Source organism: Zeus faber (assembly GCF_960531495.2).
Source record: "Zeus faber genome assembly, chromosome: 3".
In the NCBI taxonomy this organism is placed as follows: Eukaryota; Metazoa; Chordata; class Actinopteri; order Zeiformes; family Zeidae; genus Zeus; species Zeus faber.
In genome coordinates this window covers 34370417-34398361 of record NC_137190.1, presented here as the reverse complement: position 1 = coordinate 34398361, position 27945 = coordinate 34370417, and the positions used below count along the sequence as shown (strand labels likewise).

At 45.5% G+C, this 27945-nt stretch overlaps 1 protein-coding gene across 1 annotated transcript; it reads left to right on the top strand.

Annotated features, from left to right (window-relative positions):
* Nucleotides 1–3444: 3444 nt before the first annotated feature.
* Nucleotides 3445–24800, top strand: cbfa2t3 (CBFA2/RUNX1 partner transcriptional co-repressor 3). The gene is made up of 11 exons (XM_079996996.1): nt 3445–3562; nt 4618–4764; nt 8176–8417; nt 8819–8908; nt 12475–12656; nt 16748–17031; nt 17229–17314; nt 18913–19156; nt 19880–19948; nt 22394–22584; nt 24337–24800. Exons 1-11 carry the CDS (start codon nt 3517–3519, stop codon nt 24691–24693), a joined length of 1938 nt encoding a protein of 645 aa, XP_079853122.1. The 5' UTR covers nt 3445–3516; the 3' UTR covers nt 24694–24800.
* Nucleotides 24801–27945: the final 3145 nt, after the last annotated feature.

Sequence of the window (27945 nt, the reverse complement as noted above, 5' to 3'; positions counted from 1 at the left end):
CACAGGACAGAATATGCCAAATGCCAAACAGTCAGTCAGTCAGTCAGTCATTCAGTCAGACAATCAGTCAGCCATTCAGTCAGACAATCAGTCAGTCAATCAGTCAGTCAGTCAATCAGTCAGTCACTCATTGAATCAATCAGTCGGTCAGCCGGCCAGCCAGCAGCAGCGTTTTGTATTACTACCTGCTAGTGCTGTGTATTGATCTCAGGGTGTTATTCCATAGAAGCCCCCTGTGGGTGGGATTAGACCCTGGCAACGCCTGCCACTCGGCCACTGGACTCCCATCTCTCCAACTTCGACATACCCTTTCCTACCCCCCTACCCTCTCTCTCTCTCGCTCTCTCTCTCTCTCTCTCTCTCTCTGGGCAGAAGTGTTTCGCCCTTCAACACAAAGCACAATGAGAGCACAGATGGCTGCAGATGGGCCGCAGTACTAGCAGACTTCCTAATGTATTAAAAGTGAAATCCAGAGCTTTCTGTGTGTGTGTGTGTGTGTGTGTGTGTGTGTTCCCTGTCCTTTAGCTGGTCAGATTAAACAGCTGTCTATAATCCCACGGTGGCAGACAGATAGAGCGGTCTCCTTCTCTTCTCCTCTCCTCTTCTTTTCTTCTCTTCTCTTCTCCTCTCCTCTCCTTTCCTCTCATCTTCTCCTCCCTATGTTTCGTATCTCTATCTATGTTAAGTATGCTTGTATGTTTCAGTTGGACCCATGACAGCTGTTAATGTACACTGCAATAGCCCTTCTATACTTGTGTTGGCTTCTACGAACAGGGGTGTTTCTGAGGCTTCAACGACAGTGAGGGTTAAAAGACAGAGCAGTAACTAAAAAAAAAACTGACAAATAAATTACTAAAAATAAACTGTATGAATGTATTAACAAAGGAGTAATAATGCACTTCCCTGACTTTGAATATTGATGGCGGAAAGCGACAAATTTACACCTGCCGATGGTTGATACATCCCACCAGGTCTTTTTGCATGTGTTCAATCGGTCCAATCGAACCTCAAAACCACAAAGCCAAGTACTACAGTAGGTTGAAAAGTCCAACACGAGGAAACGTTTTTTTTGTTTTTTTTTATTTTCTTCTGTTTCCAGATGGTACAAAAAAAAGAGTGAAGCAGTGCTTCCGTTGAACAGAGATTTCAGTTTGCATATCCTAAAATGGAAAAGCCACAGTCGACCCTCGATAAATGGCCATTTACAAACCGAAGCGTCAGGCTACGGAGGTCTATTTCCCGAAGTGTTTACTGTATTTTCTTTTATTGCACGGTATGTTAGGGTTTGCTTGTGTTTGAATATGACGCCGTTATTTGAGCCAAAAGCTAAAGTGCAGTTTATTTGACAAAGGAGGAGAATTAGTAAGAGGCGCCTGACTGCCTGTGAAACGGAAGAAGCATTTTGAAACAAGGGAAGGAAGAAACATTTAGCGCCACTAGTGTCTGTGTGATTACAAAAGTTTATTCTGTAGAGCAAGAAAAAAATTCCCCAAGAAAACAGAGGCAAGTGAAGAAACTTTTAGGAGATACAGTTGCAATTTTGTCTCTTTGGTGTGTGTGCATCTAATGGGGGGACCTTCTATTTATACCAGCCGGCGCTGGCCGCCTCTGTACAACCTTGTTGTGTGTTTGTGTTTGGAGTGCCTGGCACGGTCGCCGACTGGAGGAGTGCTCCGCATGTTTTTGAAGGATCAGTGTATCAATGACTGGCCTGCACCGCAGACGGCAAAAGCTGCGCTCTTTAAAAACAGACACCAGCTGTTCCACGCTTCAAACGCGGAGCTCTCGGAGATAGGACGCCAGCCAGGGCGGACCGGGGGAATGCCTGAGGGAGGTCGTTTTTGTACAAGAAACACCTTGCGGGCAGCTTGCTGGGTGCGTGAAAGGGTTAATCCAAAAGCAGCACAGGTCCCAAAACCATCCCAGCTAGTTTGACCCGTCACACAATGGTAAATGTGTTGAGTCATTAGAAAAAATGTGATAATGGAGTTGTAGAGCTACGGTCACACAGATTGACAGATTTACTTTGCTTTAATTAAAGTGGCTAGGAAAGCATCAAAGAGAATGGAAGACATTAAAAGTCAAATGCAATTGGAGGAATCTACTGTAATGGAATGGAAGGACAAAGGCAGGAAGGTCCTAGGAAGTAGGTAATTAGCACAGGTAAGGATGTCTTACCACAGACCACCAAACCTCATGTTCAGATTGAAGTACATGCCGGCAATCTGACATTGTTATGTCGGTGGTATGGTGAATGGAAAACATCTAAGGTGGAAGTCTGTGCTTTATGAATCTTTGTACCCGCTGGCAGCCAAATCACAGACAAGGTCTCTCTCTCTCGCTCTCTCTCTCTTCAATTTATTGTCAAAGATATATGCACCACCACCCATCCAACGCCGTACTGCACGCATATTGCAAACACATTTCCCTTTGCAGCTTTACGGTGTGCGTACATTTGTGCATGCACACTGTAAAGCTGTCTTCTTCCCGTCCGTAAAAGTCATCATCACACATCTCATCTCGGGCCGACACGCCGGGAGGAATACCAGTTCCAACAGCTGTATTATGGGACGGTCAACCACGCAAACTGGAAGACGGATGGACGGATAGACAGACAGTCAGACAGGCGGACAGGCAGACAGACAGACCGGCAGGCAGACAGACCAACAGACAGACGGATAGACAGGCAGGCATGCAGGCAGACAAGAAGACCAACAGACAGACAGACAGGCAGGCAGACAGACAGAGAGGAATTGAAGACCAGAGAGTCAACATGCAGGATACCCTAGTGCGGTGTTTATCAGCTTTTCCACAGCCATTTCTGGATTAAAGACAGATATTGTAGCTGGAATGTCTAAACCAACCATTTCTAAAGACACAGGACATGATAGGTTTGACAAATAACGAGTTGGTTTTATGCATGTGTTATTGAGGACAGTGAAGGACAGTTAAGGATTTCCCCAATATGTTGACAAACGAGGCCGGAAGCACAATGGGCGGATTCTCTTTAACAGTGATGAACCCAAAGTCGTTGCCAATTGCTCAGTCACACACACACACACACACACAGACACACACACACACACACACACACACACACACACACACACACACACACATACACTCGCTACTGTATATCCCATTCCTGACCCAGTCCCGACCAGCCTGTCCCTCTACCTTACCTTGTTTGGATCTGGCAGCACAGTTGAGCCTCCGGTAACTCTGCAAGAGGCGGTGGGTGGTGTGTGTGTGTGTGTGTGTGGGGGGGGGGGGGTTGAGTTGATGGACAGCACCAGATCCAGCTGCACTTGTCACTGACTGTCAAAGTGTCACAGGCTGTCTGGACCTGAGGGGAGTGGGTCAGGGTGGGTGGGTGGGCGAGAGGGTGTTTGGGTTGCAGTTGCAGTTGGAGCAGTGTTAGCCTGAGCTGCGGGGATGCCACCTTGATTATTGTGTCTTATCGTTCCTCGTGTTCATATTGTGATGAAATAGACGTTGCAAGAGCAGATTTTTCTCATGATGACCAGGAGATGTGACCTGACCAGCGAAGTCTCAATGCCATGTGAGCTGCGAAATATTAGCATATTAGTGCGTGATGAACCACTGCTGGTAGGAAGAGAGAGAGAGAGAGAGAGAGAGAGAGAGAGAGAGAAACAATAACTTCCAAGAGTGTTCTAGATGTACTGCGCCCCCCCCCCCCATTGCTTTTTCCGATATTCCCCATGATGTACAGTACACCCCAGAGTTGGTAGGCACACAGTTTCGGCTCTATTGAATTAAATCGAAAGCCGGAGTGAGTTGGAAAGAGAGAGAGGGAGAGAGAGAGGGGGGCGGGGGGGTGGTGGCGAGGGGGGGTCCAGTCAGTAGCAGCTGAAGGGCTGAGCAGGTGTGTACTGTATGCCCCTCAACTCAAATACAAGGCGTTCTCCTCCTGCCGCCGAGATGCAATGCACGTATTCTGCCGCACAAATTTATTTACCTTGAAAAATCTTTTTTTTTCTGCTTTTGTTTGGGGATTTTTTTGTACGGAAGGTTTGAGGAATATAGTGAGTCAATGAGAATCAATGGTCTACAGTTAAAATGTCAGCCCTGCGTCGCGCCACATGTCCACACGGGGACATTACTGTGGGGGGGATCTCCGTTATATATGAAGTAATTATATAATAATATGAAATAATGGAGGGGCAGCTGGGCTACATTCATTTTCAGAGATGGGGAGAGAGACAGATTTTTTGTTTTGATGGAAACGTGACGTGAAAAATGTCATTGGTAATAATGACACAGAGTGTCAAGAGGAAGCCAGAATGACTTTTACGTGACTTTAACGTCAATGGGCAAAAAAAACATAGACCATATAATGACAAATGCACATTGAAACATTGCGAGCCTGAAACACAGAGGGGTTCTTCCTGTTTATTTTCTCATTTAATTGTTTATTTTTTTTTAATTCAAATGATTTTTTTGGATAATATTTTGTCTGCGGGGGGTATAGTATGGTATAGCACTGTATTCTGTTTTATGTTCAAGTTGAATAGTCTGTACTGTACCTGTGTGAGTGATTTACTGTATGTATGTGAATCTTTCAACTCTTAATTCTCTCTCTCTCTCTCGCTCCAGGTAGCAGAGTGCAGAACGTAGGAACGATGCCAGATTCACCAGCGGACGTGAAAGCCCCGTCCAGGTCGAGCCCGCCAACCATGCCCCCTCCACCCCCGGCGGTCAGCCAGGCAGCCAGTCGCAATCCCTCCTTCACCCCCACCACCAGTAAAGCGAGTGAGTTCGGCTCGGCCTCAATTCATCCATGATGGGCGAGTGCGATTTGCCACCTGTTCATCGCTCCTGATAACCAAGCCAATGATCAATCTGTCGACAATGATGGCTTTACACAGGATGTCATGGTACACGCAGCAACATGCACACAAAGTAGATCTTTACAGTCTTTCTGATATATGATAGAGGACATCTCGATGTTGACCATGTAGAATATGCTGGCTCTTTTTGTGAGAGTAGTCCCTTTTCAAGTGACTTGGTGAAAATTTTCCTTAAATTTTCCCGCTCTTGTGTTTGCTTGACTCAATCGGCGTAACGAGTCAGAAGAGTCGGTTGTGAATGGAATTCTCAGAAGAACCGTTTGATCGGATCAAAATGATTTATTTTGGTGGAATGCAAAGTGTAGTCACATTCACATTCAGAAATAACGCCAAATGTTGCCAAATGCCTTTACCTTTTTTGTCCTGTACTTGGAATTTTCTACTTGAGTCGAAGATTCACCTGCTCGTCCGCCCTTTTGCCAGATAGACTCCCGACTCCTGAGTCATTTCAAGATCTAGGTGAAGATTTGTTCGCTATGAATGAATCGTTTGCGAATCTCGTGTCACCACTATTACTGTTGTAGACCATTTTAAGTGGTTGGCAGGATAATGAGTACTGTGAGGTTATTTAATTTAATTTCAAAAGTGTGCCGTGGCAGGAAGAAGGTTGGGAAGCACTGTGGTAAACAGCCAAACAATATTTTCCTTTACCATTGTGTTTGTATTTTGTGATACTTCCATACAAGTCTGCAGGCCTGCATCCGGTATACATGCAGCATTTGATGCAGAATGCTGAAACCAGGCCAGATCTTGCTTTCTCAGCACATATTCCTCACCGTTAGCTCCGCAGTTTCATTCGCTCAGGTCACTTATGTCACTCTCATTCTTTTGGTAACAATATACAGCTCCGGGACGCCTCACGCCTGTCGGTGTTGACGGTGATCATTGATCAGCGGTGTCGCTCCTTGCTGCCTGGACCTCAAGGAATGCCTGGTATAATAGGCGATGTCGTTTTAGTCAACTGTCTGCTCCGGGCCTCAGCTGTCGGGAGAACCTTATATGTTTTGTGCCGGGGGTTTGGGGGGGGTTCAAGTATGTGCTTCTTCCGTGTGTCAGTGGACAAGTGTAGAAGTCACTTGTGTGTCAGCTGTGTGTTTGTGTTTGCGCGTGTGTGTTGATGCAGAATGCCCTTGCTGATCGGACAAGTGTCTTTGCGCGCATTGTGTGCAATTGTGCCGGTGATTATGTGTGCACACATGGGCGTGCGCATGCTTGTGTGTGTATGTGTGTGTGTGTGTGTGTGTGTGTGTGTGTGTGTGCATTACGGGGGACATTGGACTGGTTACAGTGTGTAGACCTACTTTCCTCCCTATATAGCAATGGCAGGCTGTATTGGTTCACCTGTTGCGTTGGACGGTCACCAGCCTAAAGCTCCCCTCGGCGCCCCCTTCCCTCGTTTTTACTAGCTTTCCCTCTCTCCATCTTTCTCTCTAAAATCGGAAAACAATTATTGCCTGCCTGCCCGCCTGAGTGGATCACATGGCTGACACAATATGTGTTTGGGCCCCCACCCGACCCACAGATTAGAACTGAACGGCTGAAAAAAAAAAAAACTCAGCAGGAACTAGATACTCGAACAGGCAGGGCTGTGCGGTTCCTCACAGTTGGATTAAAAACGATACCTTCTCACCACAGTCTCTTTTGTTTTTGTTGCTTTTTTGTTTTCCAAATCAATAGTTTGGGATGTGTTTGGGGTAGGGGTTGGGCGATAAATCGATGATCATCGCTGATCCCCTTTGCATGTTGTCGGTCGTACAGTTGAAATTAAGACATTATGATATAAGTGCTTGCTTGTAGTCAAATACAACCCAAATTATTTTTTTTTACTTTATAGTTTATTTGAAGATGAGAGGTTTGGTTAGTTTTGTATTTCAATACAATGAACTTCAGTGGAATTACTTAAATTGTGATTTTGAACAAGGAGATTGTATGTGGAGTATTGCATGTATAGAGTAATATTCCCTATGATTATCGTGGTTTTGAATTCCTCTGTGTTGCATAGCCTGCGTTAAGGGTCCACCCCAACAAATTAAATCTGTTCAAAACATTTTTGTGCCATCTGAATTCTTTTTTTTTTAAATCTCATTCACATGTTAATTTTTTTTAATTATGTCGATTTTGAGCATGGAGTCAGACTAAAATGGTGTTTCTTTTCCAAAATAAACAACAATAAAATCTGTGTGGCCACCATACGATGTTGCTACACGAGCAGCATTTATGTTGTGCTGTTGATACGTAGATAAAAAAGCCCTCATTTTCTATAACTACAGAGATGAAATGCTTGCGGGTGCATCACAACCAACTCTCAAGGAAACACAAAAATGATTGAACTACGGTATGTAGCATCAAGGGCATGTATCAGATAAATTAAGGGCTTTAAATGTGTTTTGTGCTATTATCTGGAATCATAAACAAATATCAAAACAGGCAAGGTCCAAAATGTTTAGCTGAAAGTGGGAAATTATGTGTGTGTGTGTGTGTGTGTGTGTGTGTGTGTGTGTGTGTGTGTGTGTGTGTGTGTGTGTGTGTGTGTGTGTGTGTGTGTGTGTGTGTGTGTGTGTGTGTGTGTGTGTCTGTGTGTCTGTGTGTGTGTGTCTGTGTGTATGTGTGTCTGTGTGTGTGTGATAAAACACTCTTGAACTATCTTGAACTATTCTAAACCTTAAAGCTGCAAATCTACTCTCAGCTGGTGGACATGTGCAGTGCCACATTTAGCAACACACCTGCTATTGGAATAAAAGTAACACAGGCCACAGGCCTATTTTTGGCCCCTCTTTAACAAGTTCCTCTTATAGTTGTGTTCTAGTGAGAGAGAGGGGGGTAGGTTTGATGAGAAGAGATATGGCCACTGGGGCGGGGGGGTCAAATGGTCCAATGTGTGGGACAGCTGAGTTTACTACACACACACACACACACACACAGACACACACACACACTGAAGCACATGCAACCTTCAGTCAAACTGTCATAGACTCCGTCAAAAGCGAACAGGCGTGTGTTCCCCTGCGTTTCAACATATGCTGCTTCACACTAGTGCATATGGAAGGATTTATTATTTTTACGCTCCACGGATAGATAACTGGTAATCTGCTCATCCATCTCCAGGATCCCCCCTTTTAAATCAAGCCAGGTACACATGACGCAGAAATTTGAGGTTGCGTCTTCTCATGATAATTACAAAGGTTCTGATGTGACGCTGTTACTGCCAGACGCTGAACACAAACATTGAATTACCTTACACAAGTCCTCTCCAAAGCAGGTTTCCTCCTAACGCTCTCCGCCCCCACCCCCTCACTGTCCGCAGTGCTCAACGGCAGCAGCCACTCACCGACGTCGCTCAACGGCGCTCCGTCCACGCCCAACGGCTTCAGCAACGGGCCTGCCATGTCCTCCACCGCCTCGCTGTCCAACCAGCAGCTGCCCCCGGCCTGCGGTGCGCGGCAGCTCTGCAAGCTCAAGCGCTTCCTCACCACGCTGCAGCAGTTCGGCAACGACATCTCGCCCGAGATCGGCGAGCGTGTGCGCAGCCTGGTGCTGGGCCTAGTGGTGAGTGCTAGAAGGAGAGTGAGAGAGAGAGAGAGAGAGGGAGAAAGAGAGAGTGTTGCCAACTTGTTCTTAACCACAAGGCTTTGATGACTGATGATGAGTTGGTTCGGCTACTAATGACCAATGTTTTTATTGCGAGTCGCTTTAGACAAAATCCTCGTAATGTAACGTAGTGTAATGTAATGTATTAAGTAAAAGACATAAGATAAGGTTATATACACAAGAAGGGAGAAAGGAAATTGCTGTGCGGAGGGTTGCTCTGGAAAAAAACGCAGTGGGACGAAATGTCTACGTCTATGTCTACGAGTGCTGCATTGGAACCAACTCCATTTTGTTACTGTACAAGTGTTGGCATTACTATGTAACTGACTTATTGTTCTCTCTTGTCTCGTGTTGGACAGAACTCCACGCTCACTATCGAGGAATTCCACTCAAAACTGCAGGAGGCCACCAACTTCCCTCTGAGGCCATTTGTTATCCCTTTCCTGAAGGTAAAGTCTGCTGCCTGCAGTTACGATGCTATGTGTGTATACAGTATATACACTCATTGTCCAGATACTGAATACCCTCCTTGAAAAAAACACAGCCATCATCAGCCCCGATCTGACCCGAGTGCCAAAGCCATTAGTAGATCCTGCTTCCTGATTTTCTACCCCTCCCCTATATTAGCGCAGGAGCGTGACCCTTTAAATTAAACACAAATACACCCACTGAGCCATTCACACATAAGACAATACCTATGCATTCATACAAGTATAGTAACCCACAAATACACACAGCCTCTATCTCACTGTCTCTTTCTCACACACACGCACACACACACATACGCACACACACACACACAAACACACACACACTGACACACACACACACACACACACACACAAATAAACATAAGTCATGACACTCCGTACTAATTAAAACCTCAAAACCTTGAAGAATTAAATAAAAATATATGAAACAGCCATATTTTATTATTATATTTATTATATTTATTATTATTATTATTATTATTATTATTATTATTATTTGCTCAGATTTTTATTATTATTATTCTCCTTGGCATTTTTGGGCTAAGGCTGGACACGGTTGAGGGCTCGTTAGAACAGGGACGTCTCAGACATCTTGTGGTTCATGTTTGAGCCAATGGTTCATGTTTGATCCATATCGATCTACATATGGAGCAGGAATTACTGAAAAACTGATATAATTTCACTGGAAGTAGCAGAATGTTTGTGCATCGCCGTAACACCAAGGTTCTAAAACTTCCGGTCAGGTGGTGAAATGAGATGAGTTTGTTGAGTAGGATGCTTTGTGACATCATCATCCAAAGGGAGGAACATGCAGAGTTTAATCCGTTTGAATGGAACTGTGTTGTTGGGAACTTCCACATGGAGTGATTTCCTTCCACAGAGACAGCATGAGGCAGGATTCTGTGGACTACAGGTAGTAGACAGCCACCTTATTTTAGGATAAAGTAATAACACGCAACAAGTGTATCGGCTTGTAGTAGTAATTCTGCGTGTACCACGACTTAGACTTAGACTGCGTTCAAAGGAAATTCGGAAAATTGTAACTTGTTTAAGTAATAATTCTGATGTAAAGACGAGTGACAGTGCAAACTGATGCTACATTCCATGGGAACTCAAAAATTTGTAATTGGTGTCGATACTGGACCCTGTGTATTGCTGCCTGCAGCTAGCTATATTTATTATTATTATTATTATTAATATTATTATTATTATTACATAACAATATAAATAATATTATTGGTTTGGCTGTTTTTTCAGAACAAGCCACTGCACACACAAGGGCAGCTGTGGCCAAAAGCTGATTCTGTTTCTGCTCCATTGTTCAACAATGTTGTTGTTTTTCTTCTTGTAAATTTCCACCAAGAGCAGGATGGGAGATAATCTCAAAAGGACTCTAGTTGTAGTCTTGCAAATAGTGACCCTGCAAGATCCCCACTCTTTGCAGAACCTTAAAATCTGTGACTAAAAACACAGTAACTTATGACGCATTGTCTTTAGATGTGAGAGGGTGTCAGTCTTCTAGTGTATGGTAAGCATTAGTCACTTGCCTTTAACATCGGACATGTTTGACTTGGCTCTTGGTATCGCACGTCTGTATTGGGCATATTTTATGATCCAGTACCCTAATTTAGCCTGGTATTTGATACTGGTATTTGGTTTGGGTTCATCTGCATAAATTACTATTAAGGGTGACTGCCATTTTGCAACAACATCGGAATTTCGAGTGAGATTTCCCGCATCCTATCAGGCCCTGTTCACAGGTATACAGATTTTTCTGAAACACACAGAAAAATAAAAAAATCTCCGTCCATACAAGAACGCAATAACGATTAAAACTCTCGCATAAGCATTCCAGGCCAGTAAGGGGCGATGATATCTCATAAAACTTGACCACCACGAAAGAACATTAGGAGCATGTATATTGAGTTTCTTCTTAATACTGATAAAACAACACTGTATGGAAGTGATTGCTAGAGTTGGAGAGACTTTTTAATGGCGACACGGCGGACAACACGATGGTCGTCAGCCGTCACTCGTAGGTTCCTGACACATCTCAAATGCAAAGGTTGAGGTTGTGACCGTCAGTGTTCTCGAGAAGCTCTGCTTAACTCGTCCACACAAATACATGGTAAACTGAGTTTTGAAAAATCTCCACCCTGGAAGGCATTTTCCAAAAGCTTTGTTTCCAATGACCTTAAACACAGTTTTTCGTATGGACAGGAGGCCAAAACGCAAAGAAAATACTTGGTTTTCAAAAATATCTGTATACACCGGGACAGGGCCTCAGTGTATTTCACAATGCAACACATTTGTTGTAAATCTGATGAATATGAATCTGTACGATGTCCTAGAAGCATAGCTAACGACCCAAATATCGGCCGATACCATTTTAAGGATTTTGGCTTTCACCCGCGTAGTGAATAGTGAATAATGAGCAAGAAGGTCAGTTCAATTGAGGCGGGGTGTGTCGTACATCAAACTGGCAACACATTATCAGGGTGTAACTCTGCCTCATTAGTAGACATTATAAGTATTTCCGATGATGAGTGTGGACAGTGGTGGTCAGTGTTAGGAATGTGTGTGTGTGTGTGTGTGTGTGTGTGTGTGTGTGTGTGTGTGTGTGTGTGTGTGTGTGTGTGTGTGTGTGTGTGTGTGTGTGTGTGTGTGTGTGTGTGTTTGACCTCCAGCTGTGTTAAGCTTTCGCATCTGGGATGTGGCAGCCATAGCTGGTCTTTATCAACCACACACACATAGGCACGCGTGTACATACACTCTCAGACACACACACACACACACACACACACACACACACACACACACACACACACACACACAAATACATGCACGCAGACATGCACACGCACGCACACACACTCAATAACACACATTTTTACATGCCTTTGAAAGACACACAGCTGAAGAATGTGTCAAGGGGCGTGTCTTATCTCATCCTGTCTCTGTTATCCTGTTATCTATCACTTGACCACTCTATCGCTCTCCGTCCCTCACAGCAAGATCGACGATGCCTTATCTACCGAGTCTATGTGCTATGAGGGCCTCGCCTTGGATGTGTTTTTGTGTTTTATTAACGCAAGGGTATAATGCAGTGCTAATTATGGAAGTCAAGTCAAGCTACCCAAAGATGGTCGCTCTAAATTTGCCTTTAGTGGATGTTAGCGGCATGCTGTGTGACAGTGATTGATCGCTGGGCTATTATGAGGCCTTATCTGTTAAAATATGTTGAAATATTGAAGAAATATTTTCAATGCCAGGGCTGGCAAAATTTCAGCACTTTTCTTTAAAAAAATACTGGTTTAAATGTCCAATTATTTGATAAATATGATGTGTGAGCCCTAGGCAGTAGGGTATTCAGTCAATAGGGTGTACTGGCTTATTTGAACTCTATCTATCTATCTATCTATCTATCTATCTATCTATCTATCTATCTATCTATCTATCTATCTATCTATCTATCTATCTATCTATCATCTATCTGACCTTGCCTCTCCCTCCCCCCACTGTAGGCTAACCTCCCCCTGTTGCAAAGGGAGTTGTTGCACTGTGCCAGGCTCGCCAAGCAGACTCCAGCTCAGTATCTAGCCCAGCACGAGCAGCTCCTCCTGGACGCCAATGCCAGCTCCCCCCTGGACTCCTCCGACCTCATGCTGGAGGTCAACGAGCACGGCAAACGGAGGACACCCGACAGGTACCGTCTCACCTCAAATGATGAATGAGGGGGGATAAAAAAAGTTTAAAAAATTAAAATTAACGCGGGGGGGGGGGGGGGCTTCGGCCAGGCATCCTCCCTGGCCTCAGCTTGGTGTCGGGGGTATGTGGTGTGGGGATGGTCTGGTTGAGCAGCCACACCTGACCTGGATCTAGGTGATTGGGATCAGGGTGGCTGCATACCTGTTGCTCATTGATTGGTATAACAAGCAGCAGGTAAAACCACCATCCCCACACACACTCAGGAGAGGAGCCCTGTCATGACATGTTCTATCTGCTCCTGGCTAATTCCAACTAATTCCATCTACAACATCGTCTTCTGTGTCTCTGTGCCAGAGGGCCCTGAAAACCTCACTTGGGTGTCGTGTAGTAGGAGAAATTGCCACAGATGCATTCATTGAAATGCATAACCTATCTTTATTTAACTATTGAATGGTCGAAAGAAAATACTTCAATCACAGTAGAATATTGACACACTGATTTTACTTCAAGCCTTGTGATTGTTCAAATCTGAAAATTAACATTGAAAAAATGTGCAGCGTTTCAGCAGAAAGTTGCACTCTGTGTATGTATTCACATACACAGAGTGCTGCTCCATGTGCTCAGGAACAGCTTTATGCTCATCAAATTTAAAAAAGGTAAAAAACACAAACAGACCCAGTGGAAGAGGCTCCGTCTGGACTCTACAGGTGTTCCGGGCTGTACCAGCAGCACACGCCCCGCATAATGCATCACAGCCCGGGCTGGAGCACCGGGTCTCACCACGGGGCAGCGCAGAGGTTCAGTTACTACAATCGCTATAGGCGCGGGGTGGTAAGAGAGTCGCAGAAAAAGTTTTCCCATTACACACTTGTTTCGTTCCATAAGGAGACTAAATAACACTCTGTTCTGGCGTGGCAAGCACATCTTCTGCCCAGTTAGATTGTGTAACATAAAACAAAAACATTTTTATTAACCGCAGTCTTTCCGATGCGAAAAATTGCATTCCATTAAATTGCAATGTCGGTTTGAATTTGATTAATCGTTCAGCCCCAATTTGGAGACACCGCACAAGGAATGTACTTGTGTGTTTCAAGGCAGCTGAAGGAATGGCAGGTTTGATTAAGAGACGAAGATAACCTACAAGAGGTGCTTGCGCATTGTATCCGGAGAGAATTTCATGCGATCTATGTGCTGGGACCCCCCCCCCCCCCCCGAAATGCAACCCGATGCATCTTGGCAATGCTCTAGCATGTCTTCACTACTCACCTCTCTCTCCCTCTCCCTCGCAAACCCCATCCCCACCCCCGGCGCTCTATCGCTCTCTGACCTGTAAGCTCCCAGCAGCTGTCCATATGTCCGCGATGTGTCCAGATGGTGTAATACGCTGAGCCCCTCTGTGTGTGTGTGTGCTTTTGTATGTGTGTGTGTGTGTGTGTGTGTGTGTGTGTGTGTGTGTGTGTGTGTGTGTGTGTGTGTGTGAGTGTGTGTGTATGTGTGTGTGTGTGTGTGTGTGTGTGTGTGTGTGTGTGTGTGTGTGTGCGTGTGTGCGTGTGTGCGCATGTGTGCGTGTGTGCGCATGAGGGGGGGTTGGAGAGGTTGAAGAGGAGCTTGCAATCGCGGTGTAATCCGCACACCTCCACCCACCCATCCCAAGCATAACACAGCAACACAACACAGCCCAATACAACCCCTGGTTTACAGAGACAGGGGGCAGTTTTCTTCCGTTTCACTCCGTAGAGTTAGCATTAGCAGCCACTGGATTAACAAGTTCACATTAACAATTGCACAAAAAGTTGTTTGTGTGGGTTGGTTGCGTAGAGTGCTGTAGCATTGAATTGAGGGGTTCAATTCAACAAGTAAAATGCCTTCAGTAAGATCTTTAGCAGCACCAGCCCGGGTCCCACACTCGTGTATGAAGGTGTCTTTGTTGTACTTTTCTTCTCAAAACTAAAATATCAAACATAATAAACAATGGTATTGTAAAAACACGACGGTAAGGTAATACCATTTGCTACAACGTAAAATACACTACTACTCAGGCTTTAGGTGGCCCATGCTTGGTCTAGATGTTCCAGTCGTGTGTAGAATACCACGAGTCACGCATACACAAAAACACAGAAACACAGAATTACGGAGACGTACACAAATGCACAGATAATCCACACCTTCACCCGCTAATACACACCACACCCACACACACACTCACACACACACACACACGCGCATGAATGCGCGCACTGCTGTATGTGGCTTTGATCCCCTGGATGATAAAGAGTGATTTCCATCCGAAGGCTCGGCCTATTCCCGTCCTGCTAAACAGATTAATATCAACACTCACTTTTAAACTGTCCAGATGGCTCCAAAACACACACAGTCCGGCATGCCACATGCACACACACACACACAAATACGCACACGATTCTCTCATGCAGCGACAAAGAGACACAAACGAATCTCAACATGTGCTTAACACACAGTATTCGGCCACACATCTAAATAAAATTATATATATATATATATATATATATATATATATATATATATATATATATATATATTTTTTTTTTTTTATTACGAACACTTTACTAATACTAGGTAGGGCCTCCCCTTGCTCTCGAAACAGCCTGAATTCTTCTTGGCATGGATTCCAGAAGATGTTGGAGACATTCCTTTGACATTCTGGTCCATGTTGACATATTTGCATCACGCAATTCCTGCAGATTTGTCAGCTGCACATTCATGCTTCGAATCTCCCATTCTATCACATCTCAAAGTGTTCTATTGGATTCAGATCTGGTGACTGGGAAGGCCACTCAAGAACATTAAACTCATTGTCATGTTCAAGAAACCAGTTTGAGATGATTTGCTTTGTGACATGGTGCATCATCCTGCTGGAAGTAGCCATTAGAAGATGGGAAATTGTGGCCATGAAAGGGATGCACATGGTAAGCGACAACACTCAAATAGGCTATGGCAATCAAGTGACGATTGATCGGTATAAACGGGCTCAAAGTGTGCCAGGAAAAAATCCCCCACACCATTACACCACCGCCACCGGCCTGGACCGTTGACACAAGGCAGGTTTGGTCCATGGATTCATGCTTGTGGTGCCAAATTCTGACTCTACCAACTATTTGCCTATGGTTGATTATTATCATTAACTGAGGCTGCCACACGATTGGCCGATTAGATAATTTCATGAATAAGTTGGTGTCCAGGTATTCCTAATAAAGTGCTCAGTGAGTGTATGTGTGTGTATATATATATATATATATATATATATATATATATATATATATATATATATATATATATATATATATATACACACATATATATATATATATATATATATATACAGACAGAGAGACAGAGAGAGAGGGGGAAAGAGAGAGAGAGAGAGAGTGAGAGAGAGAGGGCAGAGCGATATCCGGATTAATAGCGTGAGATGGAGGATGCAGAGGAGGACTGCGGTAAGTCTGCTACATGTGGTGTACAGCTGTGGGCGGAGGCCATGGAGGGCCTCAGTCTCCCCGTAACAGCAGGCATCTCTTAGCAGAGCCGTGTATATCCGTGTGTGGGGGGAGCGACTGAACTAAACACAGAACGTACAAATGCAGACAAGCTGCCTTCAAGAATCGTTTTTAAATTAGTGAGGTTTCATACAGAGGAAAGCATGTAGCACATATAACACCGTAATACACTATAGCACGTGGTCTGGAGGGGGCGTTCACCTTGACAACCAGCTAGATGTTGACAGACACTTTTGTCCAAAGCCACTTGTAAGGGGTTTGTCGGCGTCGGAACCAATTCACAGTCAACAAGTAGCATCAGCAGAATCACAGAGTTAGATAAAATTTATCTTTAGAACACAAACAAACAGGGAGAGGGGTTGGAAACAATAAGTTCTGGAAACGGATGTATAAAATATAGCCAAGCCATAACAAAATACACTGCAGTACCGATTATATGACTCAAATGAATACACAAATAATGACTGTTTATTCAGAAATCAGTTTGGCCAATTGAAAGACGAAGAAGAAGAGCCGTACTTCTACCTGACCTCTCTTGACTCCCTGATCCCCTCAGGACCAAAGACAGCTCTGACAGAGACGGCCTGCACCAGGAGCACCTAGCCAAGAGGCCCTGCACCATCAGCCCCAGCCAGCGCTTCAGCCCCAGCACGGGCATGCCCGTCCACCCGCCCCCCAACGGCCTGCCCACACACCCGCCTAACGGCCTGCCCCACCCGCCCAACCCGCCAGCAGCGCCCCAGCACTATCGCTTGGAAGACATGGCCCTGGCCCACCACTACCGAGACAGCTACCGCCACAGCGAACACCGCGATGCCAGGGAACGGCATCGGCAGCCAGGTTGGAGGGATGCCCTACTTTTAGTCAGTTAATAGGGTTATGGCATAGGGGATAAACAATTTGGCATTTAGCATGGCAGAGTGATTGTTTAAGTCAATTCCTGGGTTTACCAGGTGAGGAGCACTTTGGCTTTGGAGGTGTTTCATATTTGTTTGTTTCTTGTGTTCATGGTTCCCTTTGTGTTTGTGTGTTTGCAGCGGTGCACGGAGCGCGACAGGAAGAAGTGATTGACCACCGCCTCACAGATCGCGAGTGGGCCGAGGAGTGGAAGCACCTCGATAATGTACGCACCGACGGGGTACCCGGGTTTATTATCTTTGTCCGTGCACACATACAGTCTAATCTACTGGAGACAGTGGAAAGTTCTGGCGTTCTTGAATGGTTGGAAAGCTGCTCTGCCTTTGCACCTTGGCTTAGGTACCTTTGATATTTCAATTATTGAACTACTGTTATTGTAATGCTTTTTTTCATGGGAATGAAACCCCTCCTGGATTTAAGATGTCTGTGGAGAGGTTCATTGGGGGAAGAGTCCTATAGAGATGATGTGCATGAACTGATGACAGATGGATAATGGATGGATAATTCTCACACAAAGCTAAATTAGGGCGTGATGGATGGCAGACCTTTCATACCAGTCATTGGTATTTACGAGCACTCTAAGAAAAGGTCTCATCTTCTCAAGAAGTGTGTTCTCCTTAATAGTTGTATTGTCGAAAGGAATTCTCTAATGTGTGGGTCAGTGCAGTTAGCCAAGGCACCAACCGATGGATCCTCCATATTTTGGGGCGAGGCAGGCAAATGTCCTGGCGTTTTAGGTGTTTCTGGCTTTGACATACATTTTTTTGGAACAGAACGTGGTCCGTAAAGGACGACAGCGAGCCTTTTCACAAGAACACAAGTGGAGACGAGCACAGATGCTGACAAACGGCCAGTGTGTGTCCGTTTAGTGAACTTAGAGCAGAAACGTCCTTAGCTTTCTCCACACATAAGCCTGGTCTTCATCAAGGCTAGGACATACACTGACAAGCACACAGGCAACACCATCAAACAGGCAAACACACAAACGTACACACACAGACATGCACGAAGAGTGCGGGGAGCCCCATATGGAAGCCAGGGCCCAGCAGAGAGCAGCTCCAGCTGGGGAGAGCAGCTGAGACAAGGGCTGCAGTCATGGAGGCCTGGAAGCCTGCCAAATTACCAACACTTTACTGCAATAAGTACAGCTAACTCTGAAGAGAGAGAGAGAGAGAGAGAGAGAGAGAGAAGAGAGAGAGAATGAGAGAGGGGGGGAGTGGATGAAACTGAGAGGAAAGATGAATGGATGGAATGATATGGACTGAAAGTAGAGCTGTGACAAAAACCTTTTAGCAGAGTGGGGCCCGCTTGGAAACTTAGGGCATAGCTTAAAATAATGACAGTGTTTTTATGTTTAGAAGGGAGCGAGAGAGAGAGAGAGAGAGAGAGGGAGAGTGAGAGAGAGCGAGAGTGAGAGAGAGAGAGTGAGAGAGAGCGAGAGGGAGAGAGCGCAAGACGGTCAGGGTTTGAAAAAGGAAAGGGTGTGGAGCAGAAGGATGGAATGAAACGATTTGGTGTTTTATTTACCGAGTCGCCCAGCTGTTACCATTATTAAAATCCTCAGCCTCACAGCCAATCTCACGCGAGCCCTTATCATATATAGTATATACCATGTATATAGATATGTTTTGAGTGAATAAAAACAGAAATACTGTATATTCAATGGGAATAGTGAAGCTGTAATGTCACATGGTCTCCAATCGAAGGTTGACTTGATTTGATAGTGAAGAAGAGGAACCAAATTCTCTCATATCTTCCTGACCATGTCCTTGTCCTTGTCTTTGTCCCTGTTCCACCCTACAGCTGCTGAACTGCATCATGGACATGGTGGAAAAGACCCGACGCTCACTGACCGTGCTGCGGCGCTGCCAGGAGGCTGACCGCGAGGAGATGAACCACTGGATCCGGCGCTACAGCGACGTGGAGGAGATGAAAAAAGGTGGGAGCAACGGGCAGCAGCGCTCTTCTCCTCCTCCTCCTCTTCCTCCCCTACCTCATCCCAACTCCAACTCCAACACATCTAACAGCAGCGAGTCCCAAACCATAGGTACAAACACCCGCTGCTGAGAGACAGAGAGAGAGAGAGACAGGGGGTGGGACAGGGGGAGTGATAGATGGACACATAATTCTACACACACACACACACACACACACACACACACACACACACACACACACACACACACACACACACACACACACACACACACACACACACACACACACACACACACACACACCTATCATACAGGTTAAACTAGAAAGCACTCAGCAAAGTACATAGCATGTTGTTTGGTATACGTACATGATGTGGAAAGATCTGAGCAGTGGCATATTGTGTGTTAGAAGAACATTTTCCTTAATGTGGTGATATGATGCTGATATAATACCACAAAATGAGTGCTTTAATAACTTTGAACCCACCCACATATTTTTACACTGTTAAACTACTAGCTGCTTCAATTAAAATTTGATTAAAATGTTAAATGATCATTTCGAATGATAATGATTTACCAATGATAAGACCACCTTGATGAGTGAAGTTTGTGTTTACCTCTACTGTTCCTCTCAACAATCACCTGAAACAATTCAAATGTCCGCGCCATTTAATAGGTTTTCAGATAGCTATGTGTGTATAGAGGCCACATGTATGTCTCTGTGTGTGTGTTTGTGTCATGGAGACTGAGGTGTGTGTGTGTGTGTGTGTGTGTGTGTGTGTGTGTGTGTGTGTGTGTGTGTGTGTGTGTGTGTGTGTGTGTGTGTATTACAGAGATACACCGAGACTTCTTACACAGGCCTGCATCGGGATACCTGCCTGAGGAGATCTGGAGGAAAGCGGGTAAGAGCTTAACATGGCCCAGCACACACACACACACACACACACACACACACACACACACACACACACACACACAAAAGCACACACACACACACACACACATACACACGCTTTTACTGGGGTGCCCCGGACCTGTCACTTCTATGAAAGGCCAGTGCAGTTAAACCTGCAGTGAAAATGCAGCCGCCTGGCAGCACAGCACAGTTATACGTTTTCCATCACGATCTCTAAATTTAACTGAATCGACCGCGGACAGGCCGGGGCTGTGGCATTATGTCTGATTGAGTTAGATAGTGTTTTTTGGGTTTTATAGTTTGGATGGAGCAGGCTGGGGCTGGCGATACCACATGTCAGACCTCAGGGCTCCTGGCGCTGTTAGGTTTTGCAGTCATCATATACTGCACCTCAGAGATGTTGCTGCTGTCTGCACACACACTGTGAAAAATAACTGTGCTGCATTTTCACCGGCGGGAAGACTGTTCTAATTGCAGTTGTTCTTCATACAGGTACTACAAGCGTCCCACTCTCTCCCGCACTGAAGCACCTCCAAAACAAGCAGGGTGAGTAATGTACCCTACTCCCAACCTTGTGTGTGTGTGTGTGTGTGTGTGTGTGTGTGTGTGTGTGTGTGTGTGTGTGTGTGTGTGTGTGTGTGTGTGTGTGTGTGTGTGTGTGTGTGTGTGTGTGTGTGTGTGTGTGTTGTGTATGTTTTAGTATGTGCGTGTTATCTCCATCTCCCACCCAACTGGAAAGGCGGTCTGCCCCGGTAGAGAGGCAGCACCTTTCTCATTTAATTAAAAACCAGAAGTGCATATACTTTTTGCCCTGGTTCACAGGTGGGAGACCGCAGCGCTTAATGAAAAAATATATATCTTCAAAAAAAAGAAAAACACAAGATACTAAGCGTGAAAAAGTGGCAGACGACCACACAAAAATAAAAAATAAATCGTGTCCCAGGGACTTGCCAAATCCTGGGGGAATTAAAACATTAATATGGCTGCCCCTATGTTTTCCATTAAGCGCTAATTGCCGCACCATCTGCTATGCAGTCTATGCATGATAAGAATTAATAAAATTTGCAAACTAATCGCGCATGGTGCATGCGCTCAGCCTGATAAGTAAGAAGCAAAAGGATGGTGCAGATAGTTAGGGTGGGGTGGCGAGGGAAAAAGAGAGGATGGGGGGGTAGCAATAAGAGGAAAAATGAAATGGAGGGTGAAGGTGAAGACGGAATCAAGAGAAGCACTGAGGTGTTTGTGTGTGTGTGTGTGTGTGTGTGTGTGTGTGTGAAGGAGTGAGTGAGGAGGGGTACGGCCTTTATGGAATACCAACTACTTTAAGCAGTTTGTCAGCGTTGGTAGTCAGGCAGATCACAAACATGCATGCACACACACACATTCACACACACACACGCACACGCACACACACACACACACACACACCATCCGAACGTCTCGGTTTAATCAGTAAAGAAAATCCGACTCTTTCTTATTCATGATTTATTAATAAGTTATTTTTGTTTACGTACAGAAGTGAGTACAAAATTGCTTGTCGAAGCGAAGCGTGCGTTTAAGTCTCTGCACCTTCCCTTCTCTCTCCAACGAACGGCCATCTGTTACTGACTGTGTGTGTGTGTGTGTGTGTGTGTGTGTGTGTGTGTGTGTGTGTGTGTGTGTGTGTGTGTGTGTGTGTGTGTGTGTGTGTGTGTGTGCGAGTGCGAGTGCGTGTGTGTGTGTGTGTTGCGTTCGTTCGCGGGAGTGAGGTAGAGAGTGAGGAGGAGAAATTAATCTTACGGATTAGGTTGTGTCCTTGATGTTTGTCAAAAACAAAACAAACAAACAAAAAAAAGCTCCCATGACAGCCCCGTCACCATTTATTCTTTCTTTTTAGTAATTAATTGACGATGTTCGTTTGACTGTAAAGGGTTTAAATCCAGACTATAAATGCGACAACGACCCCTCTCTTTCCCCAAAGTGCTCTCTACAGAGTTTTACAGTATGTCACAGCCCCCGAATGACCGATTAACGATTGCGGTCGGGCAATTTTAGGGCTTCGTTGAAGTTAAGAGCTATAATTGTTTTAACCGCGAAGTTGGTGGCGAGGAAAACAAGGCCCCCCCCACAAAAAACAGGACATTTAGCGACATCTGCTGTTGTCAGTGGTCAACGCATTTGAATACATTTTTTTGAAGTCGCTGTGTTTTCTCATTCAGACAGAAGGTTTTCAATCTTGGATGATGTACATCTGTTCACCGGGGAGAGCGGAGGAGGGGAGTTTAGAGGTTCTCAATAAAGAATGACAGAACAGACGGACGGAGGGGCAGAGGTGGGGACTGGAACGGGCACAGGGCCTAACGCCTCCCTCTCTCTCTCTCTCTCTCTCTCTCTCTCTCTCTCTCTCTCTCTCTCTCTATCTCTCTCTCTCTCTTGCTCGCTCTCTCCGCAGAGGAGGCGGTAAATGAGGTGAAGCGACAGGCGATGTCGGAGCTGCAGAAAGCCGTGTCGGACGCCGAGCGCAAAGCCCACGAGATGATCTCGGCCGAGCGGTCCAAGATGGAGCGGGCGCTGGCCGAGGCCAAGAGGCAGGCCTCCGAGGACGCGCTGACCGTCATTAACCAGCAGGAGGACTCGAGCGAAGTGAGCACCACAGACTGCCCGCCTGCACACTCACGTTGACTGTAAATTTAGTTGCTTTAAGAATCGACTGCTGCCGTGACAGCAATAACAACGCTGTATCTTGAAGGAATTCGGGACAGATTTTTCTAAAGATGGCCTTCAAAATTCACTCAATTCTACCCATTTCTTCAAAACCGTTGTCATGTGTGTCAGCGATTTGATTAATGTCACTGCCAAGTAACTCGCATTCGCAGTCAGCAAAGCCTGCGAGATGATGACCTCCTGCGTGGCCTGAGTCATCATCAGTAGGTTCTGATAATGACATTTTGTTGATAATTATACAGTTATATCGTGCATTACAGCAACTGCATAAAAGGACTCCAATACGCCGACTGAATCAAATGAGCAAAGAGTCAGAATACCGAACGACTCTTTTTACTGAGTGACTCGCCAAGAACCGAATCTCAAAAAAGGAATCAAACCTTTCATCACTACAGTACTAATCCGCCCGGACTTTCAGTGTGAAACTTGTCCAGAGCAGGTAAGACACAGCTGGTATTCTGACTGGAATGGATGAATCTCATGAATTTTTACAGCTCTGTTAAAGCCTTTTATCTTGCAAAACAAGAGAAAATCTCCATTATTTTCGATTTTTTTTTTGAAGTGGAATTTGAAAACAATTTGCGGCACACTTGGGGTGTGCTTGGTGCTTATTGGGTCAGGCTGAGGTCATTACAGAGCGGTTTACCACCACCTGCTGGTTACACACACCAGTGTCCTTTAACATCTAACATTTGTTTCTTTTATTCATCTTTTATTGAGTCAATTTTAACCTTTGCAATGATTTGTTGGTTTGGCAACCTCAGTATGGTTAATAAAAATAGGCTGGGAAAAATTGTCAAACTTTGCCAAAAGACCATTGGCACAAACTTCAATGATCCCGCCATGTTTATCAAGTTAGAGCCCCTCAGAGGTCAAAGGCCATTCTGGCGGTCCCTCAACACCCTCTTCATGCAGAGTTTAGACTCCTGCCATCAGTGAGGAGGTACGCTTTCCCAAGGAGGGCCAAATTCAACAGATGTCTGAGATCATTTATTCCCTTGGCTGTGGGGTTTTAAAACAAGCTGTAGGCCGAGATGCTATCGCACACACACCTTAACAAAGGACTGATGGACTCCTAGTGCTTTTATAGCTCATTGCAACTTTATGAAGATGACATATACTGTATGTTATGAGTATTTGTGCTTTTGTTTGTCTATTTTACCATGTGTATTGGTTGTGTTAACTACTATTTGCAAACCAAATTGCCCCTCGGGGAAAATAAAGACTATCCAATCCATAATTCAGTCCATATGTGAGTGTATGACAAACAGTAAAAACGTGAGAATGACATCATACTAACTTAGGTTTCAGCTTGTCAAGCCAAGTTCATTTATGGGGTGAGTCTCGATCTCAGAGGGTTTGAGGAGCCCCGTAATCGGAGTACAAGATACGTTTATAATAGCTGTACGCACTCTGTTAACAACATACAGAGTGCAACATACATAAAAAAACAACAACAATGAACAGACAACAAATTGAAAAGTAGAACTTACCATGAGAGTTCAGTAGTAGTGAAGCGATGAGCGTCCTAGTGGTTCAGCAAGGCAGTTCTGGTCATTGGTGTCCCTTTGAAGCCCTTTGATACCGTGAGAGATGGACAAGCCTGTTTTCCTGTCAACGACACGTGTCTTTATCAACCGCCCTCCCCTCTCCTCCCCACTGTCTCTCCAGAGCTGCTGGAACTGCGGGCGGAAGGCCAGCGAGACGTGCAGCGGCTGCAACACTGCCCGCTACTGCGGCTCCTTCTGCCAGCACAAGGACTGGGAGAAGCACCACCATGTCTGCGGGCAGGGCCTGCCCGGTGGTGGCGGCATCCCCCTGGGCACCCCATCCTCTTCCTCCGGCGCCCCACCCACCCACTCTGAGAGCACCCACCCACCGGGCCCGCTGTCCCTGGTGGGCCAGAGTGGCGGCACCGCCAGAGGCAGTGGGAGTGTCTCCGCCAGTCCCAAGGAGAGCAGTTCCAGTAGTGCCTCACGCTCCACCACCCCGGCCACGCCCACACTGATGGATGCTGCCTCTCGCTGAGCACCAACGCTTGACCCCCCCCCCCCACCCCCCACGATAACTAACCCCCCAAAACTGCCACCGACCCGCCGCCTCCCAACCCCAACAGTCTATCCAAAACCAAACAGAGGAACTTCGATCAAAGTTCGGAGCTGTCGCCTGATTCACCGTGCTGACGGAAGCAACATCGAAGTTCCCAAATACCCGACCCGCCGATAAAATGTGTGAGGTTTTCGATGTGTGGGGAAAAAACCACACCCACAGTAGAGATAAGCTCCGGAAACTCCGCCCACCTGAGGCACTTTCGGGAAACTAAAAGGGGAACATTTCAGAGAGGAGATTGATGAGCACTTGAGAGAGAGAGAGAGAGAGAGAGAGAGAGAGAGAGAGAGAGAGAGAGAGAGAGAGAGAGGGAGAGAGAGAGAGAGAGAACATCCCTTTAATTCAGCGCCGGTGAGAGAATGAAGCCCCCTCCCTTCCCTCGACCCCCCTCCCCACGCCCACAACATGTGCACTAGCAGCTTAAAACCTCACACGGCGGCCACTTCTTAGCAATGGTGTTGTCGTGGAAGCAGGCGAGGGACTTTTTTAGATGCCAATTTTCTTTCTGCGGTTGTATTAAAAGCACCGCTCAAATACTGAACGGACCTTTCTTTTTTTGGCTTTAAGGGGGAAATAAAGAGCAGTCCAAATATTCTTAATGGGGTAAAAAAAGAATAATTCAGATAAATAAATAACTTTTAAGCTGTCGACTACCTTGCTAGCGAGCCAAGAAATGTTACACCGGACTCACCTCTCCGCACCACGGCGAACCCAAATGAATTCAAAGATTTAATTTTTTTAAATGAATAATAATAATAATAAATAAGAAGAAGAAGAATAAACACGATCCAAACCATTGTATTACACTGCCAAAGTGAATAATTGAGAGAAGCACTCATCTAATAACCAAACGCAAAACAACATCACCTCCTCAGCAGCCGAGCCAGGGAGAGAGAGAGCGCGAGAGGGAGGGGGCCACTGACCCTGGGGGGGGGGCACCCAGGGGCCGACGGACGTAGCAAGGCAAACGGTCCCTCGGTGTCCAAGATGGCCGAGCCAGACGTTTGCTGTGAATCCAGCCCAAGGGTGGATAGAATCCCTGCCGCAGTGTGATGTGTATTTTTTTTCTTTACATTTATTTTGATTGTTTTTTTTTGGGGGTGGGGGGGCAAAATGGAGAAAGACAAACTCGAAAACTCAGAACTTTTTTTTTCTCCCCAAAGCATGTCAAAAACTGAGCGGTGAGTGTCGCGGGACTCAGCACTCCTCTTATCTTTCTACCTCCCCCACCCATCTCACCCTGACCCCAGCTGGCTTTGGACTAGAGACTTCGGCGCTGCGACACAGGAAGGGGGGTCTGACCTGCTTGTAGATATTATTCCTCTTTTTACCTGCCCCCCCCCGCCCAACGCCCTCGAACACTCGTCTCGTCTCTCATCGCCGCCGTCCACCCATGCTATTCTTCTGTGTATATCAGAAAGATGGATTTTCTTTCTTTTTGGTTTTTTTGGTTTTTTTTTACAAGAGAAAGCCCCCGCCTTGTACTTATCATTTTAATCTGTTGTACCTATATCGGTGAGAGACGAAACTCCTCTTGTAGAAATATTTTGTATTGCTCGCATTGTAAGACAGTGAGAGAGGACGGAGGTGCAATATGAAGAGAATTCAGCTACTGAACGGAACCTCAGCAACGTGCCCATAGGGTGTTCATATAATATAGATACATATAAATATATTTAAAGCAACATCGGTAACTTAATGTGAATGTACATAGTATTTAAAGAGGTCCAAAAAGAAAAAAGAAAAAAAAGATGTGTTTGCCAAATAACAGAAACTTTTTAACAACTAATGTCCAAGAATAGGCTTTTATCTTTGCTCTCACGGTTCCATTCTTTTTTGTCAAACTTCACCAATTTGTCTCTCGTCATGGCGTTTTTTTTACCTGCCCCCTGTGAGGGAGAGAGCTACGGTGACAGGAGTTGGTCGTTTCCGTTGAGATCTACAACGCGTGCATTTGAAACAAGATAGAGAATATAATTTATCATAGGAAGTTATGATGGATCGGACACTACAACAGCATTTCTTGAACAAATCAAGACCCAATTGACATCCTGGCTAAAAAGTTATATTGCAAGTTGTTTTGTTTTTTTTTTATTTTATTTAAGTTGCTGTGGTACACTGCAAACTGTGCTTCTCACACAACTTCCTTGAAACCGTGCAGCTCAGAGAAGAAGAAAAAAACATGACCTGCCTCCTGACGTCCAGTGACATGTGTCGATCTGTGTGAAACGTTGCCATCCTTTGGACTGTTGCTGCCACTGCATTGCGCCTCTCTGCGTTCTAAAAAACCACTCTGTGTGTGTGTGTGTGTGTGTGTGTATATATATATATGTGTATGTGTATGTGTGTGTGTGTGTGTGTGTGTGTGTGTGTGTGAGTTTTCTGACTAGGGCATTGACGTTAACCTATTGGTATTATTTGGTGTCATATTCTCACACGTCTGGTGCCACCACTACACTCCGCCGCTCCACCCTGACACACTACCTACCTCCTGTGATCATACAGTTGACCCCACCAGGAGAGGTTGACCTGGACTTTTGAAAGCTGGGCGAGGCGGGGCGGCAGAAAGCGCGTGGGGCGACAAACGCGGCGATCGAAAAAGGGAAAGAACCACCGCCCGTCGGCGTCGAAACGATATCCACTGTATCCAGCTACATATCTATACATATATATACCCCCCCACCACACACACGCACATGCACACGCACACTCCCCCCAAAACTGAAGAAAAAAAAAAACCCCAATACGAGCACAGACCAAAGTACCTCCACAGACCTTGCTCACGGCGTGTATTGTCATGACCAATAACAATGAGGTTAGATCTCGTCTTTTTTTTCCCGAGTAACCAAAGCGTGGCGCACACACGCACACACACCACGCACACACACACACACACACACACACACACACACATACTCAGAGTACATTAGGGAACTTAGCGATATCATGTTTAAGCGATAGTGAAATTAACTACTCAAGCGGTCAAAGTCAACGCTTGTTTTCTACATATGGAGATGATGCCTCTGTTTAAAAAACAAAAAACAAAACAAAACAAAAAAGACTTAAGAGACAGCAGGGCTGCCTACACCGACTGCATGGAGCGCTCTCACCCTGCAAAGCTCTGCAGAGAACGAGTGACTGCGGGGCGAGTTGGGTGGGGTGGGGTGGGGG